Source organism: Podarcis filfolensis, assembly GCF_964270895.1.
Source record: "Podarcis filfolensis genome assembly, chromosome: 1".
NCBI lineage: Eukaryota > Metazoa > Chordata > Lepidosauria > Squamata > Lacertidae > Podarcis > Podarcis filfolensis.
Window position 1 is genome coordinate 33,958,528 of NC_139604.1, and position 14,952 is coordinate 33,973,479.

The 14,952-nt window shown below is 42.3% G+C and overlaps 1 protein-coding gene across 4 annotated transcripts in view; it reads left to right on the top strand.

Moving 5' to 3' along the window:
* The window catches only part of CACNB4 (calcium voltage-gated channel auxiliary subunit beta 4), a 133,258-nt gene that overhangs the window by 82,194 nt on the left and 36,112 nt on the right, over window positions 1–14,952 (top strand). For all 4 annotated transcript variants that reach the window (XR_014540446.1, XR_014540447.1, XM_083579208.1 and 1 more), the window contains 2 exons: window positions 11,455–11,574; window positions 13,797–13,919. Coding sequence is in view for 2 of the 4 variants with exons in the window: in XM_083579208.1 (XP_083435334.1) it covers window positions 11,455–11,574; window positions 13,797–13,919 (243 nt within the window). In the remaining 2 variants the exon portion in view is untranslated. The remainder of the gene's footprint in view (window positions 1–11,454; window positions 11,575–13,796; window positions 13,920–14,952) is intronic.

A 14,952-nucleotide genomic window follows, 5' to 3' on the forward strand; every position in this document is an offset into this window, starting at 1 on the left:
ATTAAATGCAGTCAATTTTAAAGACATTTCTTGTAACAGAGAAGCTCAACTTGAAATCCAGAAGTCAACATTATGTTCCCCGCTATTTGTGCATTCCGCAGTAATGGACACTGGAACTGAACAAACTGCTTACTGTATCTGAGCCAGAGCAAAAACCCGTGCGTAGTCTCTTGTTGCAAAACAGCAGCCCTGAACTTTGAATTACAGGCGTCACTGAACAAAAATAATTTAGTCTCAAAATCAAATGCATATAGTCAGGCAACAGTCCAAAGCCTGAGACTTAATTTTTTTAAAAGCAAGTACCCTAGTTCTTTTGTGCTCTGTGGGACTTCTTTCCAGGTAAGTGTACATAGGTTTGTAGCCAGAGACTTCTGTTCTATGCACACTTACCTGGAAGGGTCAAAGGGTTGTCCTTGTTGCAATGTGTTTTTTAATGTTCTGAAGACACTGGGGATGTAAAATTTTGGGAAACATGTTATGCCCCTTATGGATTTTTGAGAAGGATGTGGAAGGGTTTTTTTTTGTGGGGTGGTGTTGAGGATATGCAATTTTAAAAAATACATTTCACAGACTGAAAGCTACTTTATGAACATTAAACATATTATGTATACCTTGATTTTCCACCGTTAGGGCACCTCTGAAAGATAAGGAAAGGATATTAGCCCACTTGTAGATAAGAAGTGGAAGGGAACATTCCATGGGACTGAGCAATAGGCAGCTTTGTGGAACAGTCTATTTCCTGAAAGTTACAGGAATCCTAGCAGTTTGGTCAGCTTGTTTGGCTGAGCAGTGGTGCTGTTTGATTGATAGGAATTTCAATGACCTTTTGGAGCACGACTGCTCTTTGAAATAAAACCTTACATTTGTGCGCCACGTCTCTGCTGCGGCGTCGCCAGTGTCAAGAGTATTTACTATTTAGTGATATTGTAGCATTAGTGATATTGACGCAGGTGGTGCTATGATCTAAACCACTGAGCCTAGGGCTTGCTGATCAGAAGGTCAGCGATTCGAATCCCCGCAATGGGGTGAGCTCCCGTTGCTCGGTCCCAACTGCTGCCAAGCTAGCAGTTCGAAAGCACGTCAAAGTGCAAGTAGATAAATAGGTACCGCTCCGGCGGGAAGGTAAACGGCATTTCCGTGCACTGCTCTGGTTCGCCAGAAGCGGTTTAGTCATGCTGGCTACATGACCCGGAAGCTGTATGCCGGCTCCCTCGGCCAATAAAGCGAGATGAGCGCCGCAACCCCAGAGTCGTCTGTGACTGGACCTAACTGTCAGGGGTACCTTTACCTTTACCTTTAGCATTATAGAAGGCATCATTTCTGATGACAGCTTGCGTTGGTACCTTTAGGAGACAGGATAGAGAGGGGAAATTTTCCAGCACATTTAGCACAGGTCATCTTAGGTACTGCCTTATCGAAGTTGCTATTTTTGAAGTTCTTTCATGTTGCTCATAGAAATAAAGTTCAGATGGCTGAAACAGCAAAGGTGAAAGAATAAGTGCTTTGAAGCAGTGCTGGCCCAGAAGAGAATGCTGTTATCTGAAACGGCTGTAACATGGTCTGTGTAATCGTAACCATGTGACGGTGAAAAGACTGAGAGATAAAAAGGATGGCAGTGTGTGCATGTACTTGAACAGCACAGCTTGACTGTGTTTGGTGATCTTTTCCAGCGTGAAGCGAAGGAACTGCAGAAACGGCTATAACTGGAATAAAAAGGTAATGCTGAATATTACCTTCATGTTTTTCGATGGCCTCTTAACAGTGATGTAAAGGCTGTGGACCGGAAAGTACCAAGAGAGATGCTGAATGCCTCCAAGCCATGGGGTGAGAGAATGGCAGTTTCCTTCCTGAGTCCCATGGTTGTTCCCCTTAGACGGGCAGGCACTCAGAGGTGACAAGAGGCACCTAAGTGTGTCTCAACACAGCATGAGGTGAGGGAGTGACTCTGTTTCCAGAGGACTGAAAGATGGGAAGGATAAGAGCAGGATAGCTGGTATCTCCTGAGCATTGCCCAGCCTAGCTTCTGCACGTGTCATATATGACTACTGGGGAGAGTTGGGGAGCCTGGCGACTGCAAATATTGGGCTGACTAGCACAGAGCCTAGGACTTGCTGATCAGAAGGTTGGCGGTTCGAATCCCCGCGACGGGGTGAGCTCCCGTTGCTCGGTCCCTGCTCCTGCCCACCTAGCAGTTCGAAAGCACGTCAAAGTGCAAGTAGATAAATAGGTACTGCTCCGGCGGGAAGGTAAACAGTGTTTCCGTGCACTGCTTCTGGTTTGCCAGAAGCGGCTTAGTCATGCTGGCCACATGACCCGAAAGCTGTACGCCGGCTCCCTCGGCCAATAAAGCAAGATGAGCGCCGCAACCCCAGAGTTGGCCACGACTGGACCTAATGGTCAGGGGTCCCTTTACCTTTACTTTTTAGCCAAGGCTGGTCAGCATCTGTGAATACAGCTTGTATGGCTGTAGATGATAAGTGTCAGTCCAATACATTTTAATTCCAAATGTCTTACCACCCAGCCAGACCCCACACTCTTAAGCCTTATTCAGACATCAGTCTTCCTTCCAACACGATGCTGCCTAAGTCAGATGGTTTTGCCCTGTTGAAGGGCAGGGCCCGCCGTGATAATGGAGTCCCCGTGGATTCTTAAAAGACAGTCTTTCCTTCCTCAGCCCCTTTCCTTGATAGCAATTTAACATTCTCATCTTGTCGGCTGACAGCTGGAGGAATTATCCAGATGTACATGAAATGAATGCATTTAAGTGCCCGATTTTAATCACGAATGAACACATTTCAATAGGAAGATTCCACCCCCACCCCCTCACCCCAGCAGTGATTTCCCACCCGTCAGAAGTTCCTATGGAATAAATCCACTCGGGTAGTTGACACCAAATGCTAATAATAGACACATTTCTTTCTATAGTTGTGCACTATTCTAAAAATCGGCTTTTTAAACTCTTGTGTTAATGTGAATGTTGGCTGTTTTAGTAGGCTCATCAGCTCTTTTCATGCTTCGTCTAGAAATGTCTATGAAACCACTTTTAGACTCACCAAATAAAAGTGATTTTGGATACTCTTTGGTGTCTTTTATGACTAGTAACCACTGAACCATCTGTGCTGGCACTGGGCCTGTTGTTGCTGGGGCTAGAACCAGTGGTCGGCTAGTGAGCATCAAGCAGATCTCTAATGTAAGAGGTGGGCGATCATATAGGAAATCCACTAAGAAAACTTCGGTTTCAGAAGAGAAATATGTATAAGGACTAAGATATCCAAGGGCTTGTTGCACTGAGAGGACTATTTGTTTGAGGCGTACTTCAGGAACCCAATGTACCTTCATTCAGGTAATAACTCAGTAAGGATGAACTCACTAGATAAAGTTTCCACATGAAAATTTGATGGGAGGGAAAGACCCCAGCTAGGATAGGTCATAGAAATTATTTGAAAACATGGTGCAAGTCAACAGAGAAAGAAAACACTTAAGCAAGAAAACATTCCCAGTGTTGTACCAATGGAGTTGCTATTGGGACACAGTTCCCCTATCTTGCTTTTTTATTGTAGTTTTGAATGCCCCAAAGTCAACTCAGATGGCTTCAGACTCTCCAGCAGAGGTAGTTGTAAGGTACGCTTGCCCCTTCAGATATTGCAGTGCTATTCAGCCAGCCCAATGCAGGCTCAACTAATGTTTTAGTTATCCATATAGAAATGCTAATCTTCATGAAATTGAAGAACAAAAATTTCATGATAATAGGAAGAAATATTTAATGTATATGGAATCTAAATCTCAGGTGACACTGGCGGGGTTGAAATAACTCTAACAGCGGGAAAGGCCTATGTAAAAGAGTTAAAAAGTACGCGACTATATAATTTATTCGATACTTACCAAAGGAGTGGAGGGAAGTCCAAGGCTCAGTTGAGACTAGTTCAGTTATGTATTTTATTTATGATTTGTGAAGCGGATATAATTTGTACAAGGTATGTGGTGGATTTTTTGTTTATGTTTTTTCTGGATATATGTGCAAATATGAATAAAAATTTATAATTTAAAAAAAAAAAAGAAATGCTAATCTTCATAATAGCATCCAGCTCTGCCTCAAAATCCATTGAAGTTTGTTTTTGTTCCACAACTGAATCAGAAAGGCCTCCTTCCAGTAACTCCTGCAGCCAAGCTGATGCCAGATACATTTCTCTACTTTCCTTTGGGCCACATCAGCAAGGTCGAGAGTGGGCCCTTGTTTGGGCAACCCAGAACCTCAGTACACACTGGCCAGGCTTGTGCCCTGGGGAGGTCACTTTGGTGCTGCTAACACAATGGTTTAACTTCACCCCAGAGGCACACTCCACTGTCTCTCGAGGCAGACGGATGCCAACAAGGCTCCACTTTTGGATCTGTAGCATCTCTCCTACAAGAAAGCAGACTTATTATTAGGGTTCAAATGCTAACAAACCCTTTTTGGACATTGAAAGTTGGGGAAGAAGGAAAGCTTGCAGCTGAGGAACAGGGTAGGTGGTAACACCTTGGTGCCAGTCCTCCAATGTACACACATTTGTTAGAACATATGACGAAAGCCATTGGCACTGGCTTGAAGGGGCTGACATTACCACTGGATATCGAGGGGACTCAGCCCCCTCCTTAAAAACCTCTGGGGAGGGGAAGTTCCTCTGCCCCCAGGAGGTGGCACCCTTGAAGAGAGCCTTCATCACAGTGTTCTCAACTGCATGGAGAGGGTTCTCCATTGTGTATAGCTGCATGCATGAAAAGGCTCTGTTCTGATGTTTTAATTAATGTGTGTAAGCTAGGAGTGGAGGTTGCTGCCACAGTGTTGCTTCCCTCCCAATGGAAAGCATTTTAATCCACAGGAGATTCTGCAAAACATTGCACAATTTTATGTTCACAAAAATAGGCTTACCTGCTCTAATATCTGATTATTACTCTGCAGCAGTCCACCCAAAATGGTTTTGAATTTATAGGTGAAGATGACAACAACCATTTCTATATTTGCTTTATTTTTTGCACTGAACCAACCAACCTTCCTTCCTTCGTCCCTTCCTACCTACCTCTACTCCGTACCCCCATCTTGGTTTGCATCAGAATTTTCTGTATCTACCTAATAACTGGATTTGGACAAAAAACTGTTTGGTAGATTTTGTAAATGAGATAGCAGTTGCATCAAGTTTGGAATTAAATTGTCATCACAGAAAGCATTTGGAATAAGTTGATTGCTCTTGTGTTTTCCCTTTGAGCCAGATTGCAAGAAAGGAAGGGATGCTGTTTTGCTGTCACTAACACTGTTTGCAAATTCATAACAATGGCAGCAAGTCATTCCGCTTAGGTGGTCATTCGTGATGAACATTTATGAAAAAAGGGAAGGCCAAGTTGCAAATATATATGGGGAGGGGGTGTTGCTTAGTTTGATGCCTCAAGTTTGAGTCTTCCTAAAATGCATACTTCATGGAGTTCCAACCAGTTAAATTTGGAAGAATAAGCAAGGTTGCACAAAAATGTGGAAATCAAAACTATTGCATTTCAGGTTGATTGAGGTAGAAGTCTTTGATTTCCACCCATCCCAGGGGTCTGTAATGTAGCTGACACAGTATTCTTGATTAGTATCTGACACAGCATCTCAGAAATGCTGTGCTTCTTGAGACTACACCAAGTAGCTGATTTTTGCAAAAAGAAGACGTTGCCTTTTCACAGCAATGTGAAACATTTTGTTGTGTGATTTTGTCTAGTTAACTTATTAGGAAGAGATGTGAAACATTCTAACTTTTTGAAGTTTCCTTTTTGGGGAGGAGAGGAGGTAAGAATTCCGAAAGCAGAAATTCTGAGAAAAACCAACGAACAAACAAATTAAAACAAGTGCATTATTAGCACAGGATATAGCTGGTATTAAGGATGGAGCTGCTATACTGTCTCAGGTATACAAATATAACTATGAGCCAGATTCAACTAGCTGGTCCAATTAATAGAGACCTGTGCAAGAACTTCCACGAGTGTAATGGGGCTTCCCCCATCCTTCCCCCATGCCCCCCTGAAACTTGGCTCTTTGTGGAGTGGATTGGATGAAGCCCCTGAACAGTGTGTAGGGGGAGGAAAGGGGAGATGGTTCCACTGGGCAAGCACAAATGCTTGAACAGATGAAATGTGTGTTACAGCACAATGTTGAATTCTTCCCTTAGTCCATCGGGAATGTAGGAAAAGCATCTTTCTTTTCTCCGGTTTATGGAGGTACTTCCTTGTCCTTACATGTCGTTGACGCAGTGTTCTTCTGCACGTTTTGTTTAAGAAGTTGCCACTCTTTCAAACGTGTTCTCCGCAGATGGTGAGATTAAACACAGCAAGAGAAAGCCAGATTGTCTGTTTGGAGAGTTGGCGATATTATGGGAAGAGGTGTGAAATGTCTGTTTGACAAAATGAACACTCGCAGTGGCAATGGACTGGGAGAAATGGGCGCCTCCAGAAGGGTCCCAGATTTTTATTTTTATTCTTTTGCATCTTGAATCTGATCAGGCTTAAGACTCCCAATAATTATATGCATTAATTTGCTACTGAGAGTCAGGTGGCAAAGCTTTAGAAAAACAGAGTATGTTGTGCAGTAAGTGTCACAAAGGGAGCTGCTGGACCTTAATGTATAAGTCCTACCTTTGAGTTAAGGTTGGCATGGCAGAGTATTGTGGTTTTTCAGAGGTGGAACTCTTCCATTGTCATTATTATTATTACTATTATTATTCCAAATCTCATACTGGCAAGTTATCTCAGAAAGCAGTTGCTTTCACTACTTGGACTGATTATTATTTTTAAAGCCTCAGATTTACCTTTCAGCAGCTTGCAGACTTTATTACACACTGTGATTGGGGAGGCCTGCCTGTTCTTGGAAAGAGAAGAAATATTCAAAGTGCCTTTAGCAATTTTCCGAGAATAAGGACACAGAACAAGATAATGCTGCTCTGTTGTCTAGTAAGTTCTCTTGCTCCAAGTAAAAGCCTGAACCGGAGAGACACAATTACTTGACCTATAACTAGGCACACAGCTCTGTTCCTTTCTCTGGTGACTTAGAATCTCTGCATTAGGCATTAGGCATGGGGCAGAGAGTGGGGGTAGAATTCAGAGGCCACGGTTGACTTGGGAAATCTTCTAATATGCTCCTAATGCAGTATTGTATAAATAGTGTAGCAGTAGCCAAGAAGAAAGCCACCGTTCCTGCACAATATATATATAGTATGTGTTTATTATGCCCTTTGATTTATTGTCCGCAGGCCATAATTTTTCTTTTGGCTGCTGTTGAGTGTAGGTAGCCTGTAAAATAGTAGCAGTAATCTCTGGCATTTTTATAGGCCTCTACATCTTCAAAGTGCTTTATGGACATTAATTAATCAGCTGTTATCTTTGGAACCCATTCGGTCCCTATATTCACAGTTCCAGAGCTCTGTTACGTATACATAAATGTCTATTCCGTATTTGGAAGCCTAATTATTTTACAGCATGATGCTTTTTTATTATTCTTACTTCTTCAGACAATGAGTATGATATACTTAATAGAGAGAGAGAGAAGGAATTGGCTTTTAAAAAAAACATATGCTTATTTTGAGGGTATGCACAGTGACATCTTGTTCAATCAAACATTACCTTATGGCAACAAGCAGTGTACACTCGCTGGATGTGTATTGTGTTAGGTGCTCCTCCTGTGTCTGAGGCCCAGTTCAAACCTTACAGCTCCACTTGCTGAAAGCTGCTTTGATGTGGCTACATTCCATAGGGGAACCACAAGGTTTGAAGATGGCTCACTATATGGATGGATGCTCCTCCAGACCGTTGCGGGTGTACTCTGCAACAATCGGGCATTAGTGATGGATTTATTCTGCTGCAGTTTGTTCTGCGGTGCTTCCCCAAAGCTACCACATTATTGATGTCCAGATGGGCTATAGCGCAGCAAAAGTAGCACAAAAATAAACCAGAACATATGTAATGTAAAAAGTTACTGGATTTCATCAGGATGTTAGAGGCTATGCACTGATAGAAAGTGAAGCAGTGTGACCACCCTAAAACCTTTTACAGCACAAATAGCTTTCATAGTTGGGAGTACTTGTGAGCATGCCAATACGATCAAGATCACAAACCATCGTGGATTTGCAATAATTTTTTAAAAAGGATGCCTGGATAGGCCTAAAGAGTATCCACACTAGCATTTGTGGCCATCGGTGCTGTTGTGAACATTGTCCATACAATCAGGGCTATTAAATTTGTGAGCCTTTTTCAAACATAATGGAGTGTTGAAGCATAAAGTTCCATGGTTATGATTGCGCTGTTAGTTCTCTTTAAAATACACGTGAATGCAACCTATTGCATGTGCAAAATAGGAGGTCTTTCGGCTTTTTGGGGGGTCACAGGATCATTGCCCACAGACAGCGAGTTCCAGAGAAAAATAGGTGTAGGCATTTGCTATTTTTTTTTTCCGTTCTATGGAGCGAGCTAACAATTCTGCAAATTTTCAGAGGGGTTGTCATGTTCATCTGTTGCAGCAAAAATGACGAAGAGTCCTGTGACACTGTAAAGACTATCAAATTCATTGTGGCATAATCTTGCGTGGATTAGGGTCAGCTTCATCAAATGTATGAATTGTTATATGTGTAGATAGGTGTGAAACACACAAAGGAGTCTGTGTAAATTTCACTAAAACTTAAACGTATACAAAAAAAAAAAAAAGCCCCGTAGCCATTACAACAGCTGTAATTGAGGATAAAATAAGTACCCTATCATCGCTGAGTTAATTAATACCCATTGTAGGATATAGAAACTGCAATCCCAGCTTATGTAAAGGTGACAGAACTAAATTTATTTTATGTGTGGTTTCATGATGGATTCTTTGAAGCTGTTTTGCCGTCCAACCAATGTTGATGTAACATCTTCTCTGATCTGAGTAATTATTTAAATCTGTTTGTGCTACAACCTCCTAATGTACCTTTTAAATCTGACTGATTCAAGAACTTGCATCATTTATTGTGAATGGCCCTGTGATCCTAGGATGAATGGCGGTATGGAAATTTAATAATATATATATTTTTTAAAAAGGATCATTCTTAGCAGAGGACTTTCTGCAGCCCAGCAGTCCTGAGTCCATGGGACTGCATAAGGTACTGAACTCAGTGCCAGCTATTCCACACTCCCTGCTAAAAACGTTTTGCTTTGGAAACTGGCATTGACGTGTCCCATTCTTAACCCGTCACAACAATAAGTTCAGTGTAACAAGGCAGTTAAGAAAAGATGAACTAAAATGTGGGGTGATGTAGTGTTGGCCATGCCATACGCTGGAGTTGCCGCCATATGCCGTCCTGGCTGCCAGTGCAAGGGACAAGCAAATAAGAGTCCATGATTTCTGCATTCCTACTTAGAAGGGCCCATAAAGTTACTTGGAGGTTATTTTTACACTCCCTGCTTGAATAGGCTTCAAGGGGTGATTTGGCTGCGGGACGTTCTGTTTGCTGCTGCTGACTCATTTTTATTTTATTTTTAAAAAAATATTCTCCTTTTGCACAGCTTCAGGGATGCCAGTTAGTCAGCATCATGCTTTAAAAAAAGGATTTTGATTACTTCGCTGTGGAATAAACATATAACATTGCTTATCACAGCAGTGAGAAGAGTGGTTTTAAATGGACTTCTTTAAAATGAACTCTGTTGAGTCATTATCTTCTTTTTTTAGCATGTGTATTTTCCACTTCGTTCTTTTCTGTCATGTTCAATTTGAAATTTGCTGTAAAAATGCAATGCCTCTTTGGAATTGCCGGTTTCTGGGTAACAGGATTGTAACTCTTGATGTACAGCAGCACCAATAATAATAATAATAATAATAATAATAATAATAATAATAATAGGTAGGTAGAAAAAATGCTACCATTCTGTATGTGTAAGGAATTTGCTGTATACATTGAAAGTAAAAGAACTAAGCAAGGTGAAAGGAACCTATTGTGGCTATGGATCAAAATATTCTGAGTATTTATACCTCACCCTTCAAATACAATACAAATACAATAAATATTTTTAAAAAACTTACAATAAAGCATTAACAACAATAAAAAAATAAGCTCGAGAAGCACCATATTTTAGGGCTTCAGCAATTACATTTTAAAGAACTGATGGGAAGCAATATTGTGAGGATTCTAGTCATGCTATTTGCATCATACTTAAAATGGACTAATTCTGATAGATGGTTTTCAAGTGAACGCTTCCAAACTTCTTGTGGCTATGCTAGAGGAGGAAGGAGGATCATGCAAGCTGAAGGTGTTGCCTAGGTTCTTTCCTGTTGGGGTAAACCATGGTTTAGTGTGACCTGCTGTTACAAATGCTGGAGGGTTTTTGTTGTTGTTTTTGGTTAGTGTGGGTTGTGAAATTGTTTGCAACTTGACTAAACTTTTTGGTGCCACAAGTGAAGAAGGGGAAATTTCTGCAGTGCTTAAACACATTTCACAGGATATAAGCCTCACCAAGCTAACATGCAGTGGATTACACTGCATGTAAAATTCAAATGTATAGTTAAAGCCATGGTTTTCCCGGTAGTGATGTATGGAAGTGAGAGCTGGACCATAAAGAAAGCTGATCGCCGAAGAATTGATGCTTTTGAATTTTGGTGCTGGAGGAGACTCTTGAGAGTCCCATGGACTGCAAGAAGATCAAACCTAAGGAAATCAGCCCTGAGTGCTCGCTGGAAGGACAGATCCTGAAGCTGAGGGTCCAATACTTTGGCCACCTCATGAGAAGAGAAGACTCCCTGGAAAAGACCCTGATGTTGGGAAAGATTGAGGGCACAAGGAGAAGGGACGACAGAGGACGAGACGGTTGGACAGTGTTCTCGAACCTACAAACATGAGTCTGACCAAACTGCGGGAGGCAGTGGAAGACAGGAGTGCCTGGCGTGCTCTGGTCCATGGGGTCATGAAGAGTCGGATACGACTCAACGACTAAACAACAACAAAAATTCAAATACACAAATAATACAATTTACTCAGAGAAGTGAATTTTATTGGTCCCTGCTATGCTCTGATTAAATTTGACACTGCATTTTCAAGAGAAGGGTGATTTCCATTCTAAACTACCTAACAAGGTTTCACTCTTGTAATAAGTTGCTGTGATGTGTGCAGTGCTACCTGATTTATGATGCTTATAGGAAAAATCACAAAAAAAACAAAGATCCACCATTTCTTAAACATATATTTTCGGTGTTTGAATTTGTTGCCTGAAAAGAGAAAGAAAACAACAGTTTTTAAAAAGCCACTCTGTTGCAATAAAAATCTGCAAAGTTTTTTGGTTTTTTTGTGTTGGTCAAAATAGTAAATAAAACATAAAGCTCAAATGTGTTTAAAAATAAATCTATGACCTTGGGTGATTCCCCCCCCCCTGCATATTTGGCATCTTTCGGAACTCCATCCATCATTTTTGTTAATAGCGTCCTTTTCTTTTTAGGGATCAGCAGATTCGTACACAAGCAGACCATCAGATTCTGATGTATCTCTCGAAGAGGACAGGGAAGCAATCCGTCAGGAAAGAGAACAGCAGGCGGCTATTCAGCTTGAAAGAGCAAAGGTGTTTCTCTTTCTTTCCTTAACTTCTTTTCCCCCTTTCCCAACCCCTCTCATAAAAAGGATATGCCAGCAGGTGCGGAGGAAGGGAGGTGCGGTGGGAGCAGGCTGCCCCGAGTGTCACCACTGGAGTGTGTGTGACAAAATGGCGGACGGCACTCACTGTGGGGTCTGCAGTGCACCCGAGCCATGCGTCTCTCCTGGGAGAGACGCAGTGGCTTGGGCGTGCACAGGCTCTGTGCTGCCTGCCGCCTCCCCCCCCCCCAGCTATAGGGCGGCTGAGTGGGAGGAGGCAGGCAGACTCCAGAGGCACCGCGGTGCACCCCGCCCCTAAGGGCTGCTCGCCCTGCCCTCACCCTGCCCCCATGGGCAGCTCACCCCACCCCTATGGACAGTTCGCCCTGCCCCTGGGTGCGTCATCCCAGGCGCCCGATCAGCTTCCTCCTCTGCCGGACGCCCGCTGGGTGGGGGAGCCAACGGCAGGGTGAACACATAATGCTAATTGTTTAATGTTACAAGGGCAAGCTGCAGTGAGCCTCTGACTCATTTTTTCCTTCACCCCTTATTTGGCACAACTGTGACGAGATCAGAAATTCCCATGTCCGTTTTAGATTGACCCTAGTTTAGCATTGCATCCCAGTCCTAAACTATAGTTGATCTTAACTATGATTCAACAAACCAGAGTTAAAACTAATTGCAGTTGGTCCTGGTTTGTGCAGTTAAAGGGGATTAAAGGACTCTTTCTCCATAGCACAACAAATTCGCTTAGAAGAAGAAGCTTGGGGGGGGGAATGCAGTGAAAAGTGTGGGGTGAATGAATGACTTAATGGAAAGACGAATAAACACCCCTGCAAGCAAATCAGGGTGAATGCAGGTAGAATGTTTATTGTAGTATAACCTTGCTGCAACCAAATTAAGACGAATGCTGAATAAAGACAGGATATAATTTAACTTCCACTTCAGCTTTGTGCATGCAGATCAGGATGAATGCTCAATTAGCAGGTCTTCTGGGGGGGGGGGACTCTAAAGCAGCCGTGGAAGATTCCAAACTTCTCTTCACAGTCATGCAGGGTGGGAAATGCTATTTTTGCACCAGCCCACTGTGAACATGTAACTGGTAATAGCCTCCTATTCCTGGTATTTACCCCCTTTGGAAATATAGGGGGAACTACATTAATGTGCAAATTACTCAAATATATTTTTGCAGTTTTCTTGCAGTTTTGCAGCTATAGGTTCTATTTTAAATTAACTGCAACCAGACGGAGGGCTACACCGCATAGCATAAAAATGAAGAATAGGCGAGGAGGCAAGAAGAGCTTTTTGTTTTTGACAAGCTGTTTTTCTAATTCAAATTTCAAACATCTGTGCTCTTCCCCTGAGGAGGATCACAGATGCCAAAATATGTTAAGGCATGTGAAAACCAGTTTGTCAAAAGATACTTCTTGCACCTATAGGCTTTGCCTCCCCCCACTTTATGTATTTGAAATTAAACTAAAAAAAGAGCATCATCCTGATCCAGTATGCTGTTGCTTTGGCAGCCCTAGAGACGGAAAACTTAATTTCTGAGTGATTTAATATCTAGTTAAAAGCTAGTTTGTTAAGGGATGAAAGCAAATACAGCAAACCTAGGGGGGGGGAATCACCAGATTCTAAAATAGTTTCAGTTTATATGGGGGCAAATTAACTCATTGTACTTTCCAGACAGTTTCCTGTTCCTTGGTCTGTTAGGCTGGGATGCCATGCAATTAAAGCAACTGAATTCTGGACCAAGAAAAATATATGGCCATTCGGGTGCCAGATATTATTGGATTACCTAGAAGAAGAGTTGGAAGTAGGGAAGGAGCAGGAACCTTCAAAACTATCTAATAGCTACTAAACTAGCCATGTGCTAGCTTGCCAGTTTCTTGTTGAAGTGCAAGTAATCTTGTGCAACAGAAAGCAAGCTCAGTTTTTCGTTGTTTGGGTAAAACATGGTCTCATATGGTACAATACTCACACTACAAATTCAGCCTCAGTGTGAGGATTTTTGGCTGTCTGTGTATGTCTCAAACCAGCATTGGTTGGAGAACACTTTGGAACTTTGTTATCTGAGCTTTTGCCTCTGCTTTACAGAACATGAGTCTCCTGATACTCAGGGGTCCCCTTTCCCTTGTTCCATCGGCTTTGCATGACTGGTCACTTTCTCATTCCTGCCCCTGTTTTACAGAACTGTGTTTCTCTTCCTAGTCAAAGCCTGTAGCGTTTGCCGTTAAGACTAATGTGAGCTACTGTGGAGCACTGGATGAAGATGTTCCTGTACCAAGCACTGCCATCTCTTTTGATGCTAAGGATTTCCTACACATTAAAGAGGTAACTACACAATGTAATTACTCTTCTTATCTGCCAATAGCTTGAGCCTGAACAGTTAGCTTTGAGCCATGCAAGATACAAAACTGATGCTGAAAAGCAGCCAGCATCGCACGGAGCATATAGTTGATTAGAGAGTGTGACACCCAGGATAATTCACCCTGATCAAAATTTTAAACAGCACCAAGGGTGCCTGTTGGGACAACTTGAATTCTAGACCAGTGAACCAACACCGAGACCCAGCGAGGCTTATGTTAATTCATGCTTGTTTAGCAAACCTTAAATAGGAGTTAAAGGAATATACTGTGGGACTTTTTCACTTTTTGGCAGCTATCGGGCCACAAAGGTTAATGAATGAATTGGGCTTTGGTGTCATGTCCTTCTGGGTGTCTAAGCGATACCAGACAATTTCCTTCTGAGGTGGTGGGTTGTCTGCTTCTTGCGATCTGCATGCTAGTGAGTTATCAAACTGCAAGCTGAATCTCAGCTGAGCTATGCCCCATACACAATACTGCTCAGCCAATGTATTTCACGAACACACAAACATACACCCAGACACACGCGTATATATATGCTTCCATTTTAATTATCACTCATACAGTGTAGCATTTGCTATAACAGTGCTAGAATATTTGTGTTATAGAAGACCCATCTCTCCTGCTACTGGAGGACAGCCCAAGACTTTCTTTAATAGGAATTCTGAGGAATTCTGAGGAGTCCAGGAATTCTGACTCCATCTCTTCCTACAGCTTCCCAGCGATTTCCCAATTTTTATATATACTTGTATTCCAAGGTACAAATTTATATCACTTATATCTGGGGCAGAGAACCTGTGCCCCTCCAGTTGTTTGACACCAACAACTTCCATCAGCCTCAGCCAACATCAGCAGTGGGAAGAGAGGATGAGAGTTGTAGTCCAACAATGTATGGAGGGACATAAGTTCCCCATTCCTAGACTTAAAGCATGATCCTATGTGTGTTTATGTGGAATTTCCTACAGCAAATCTCTGCCTTAACTACCTATTTTCAATTCCCC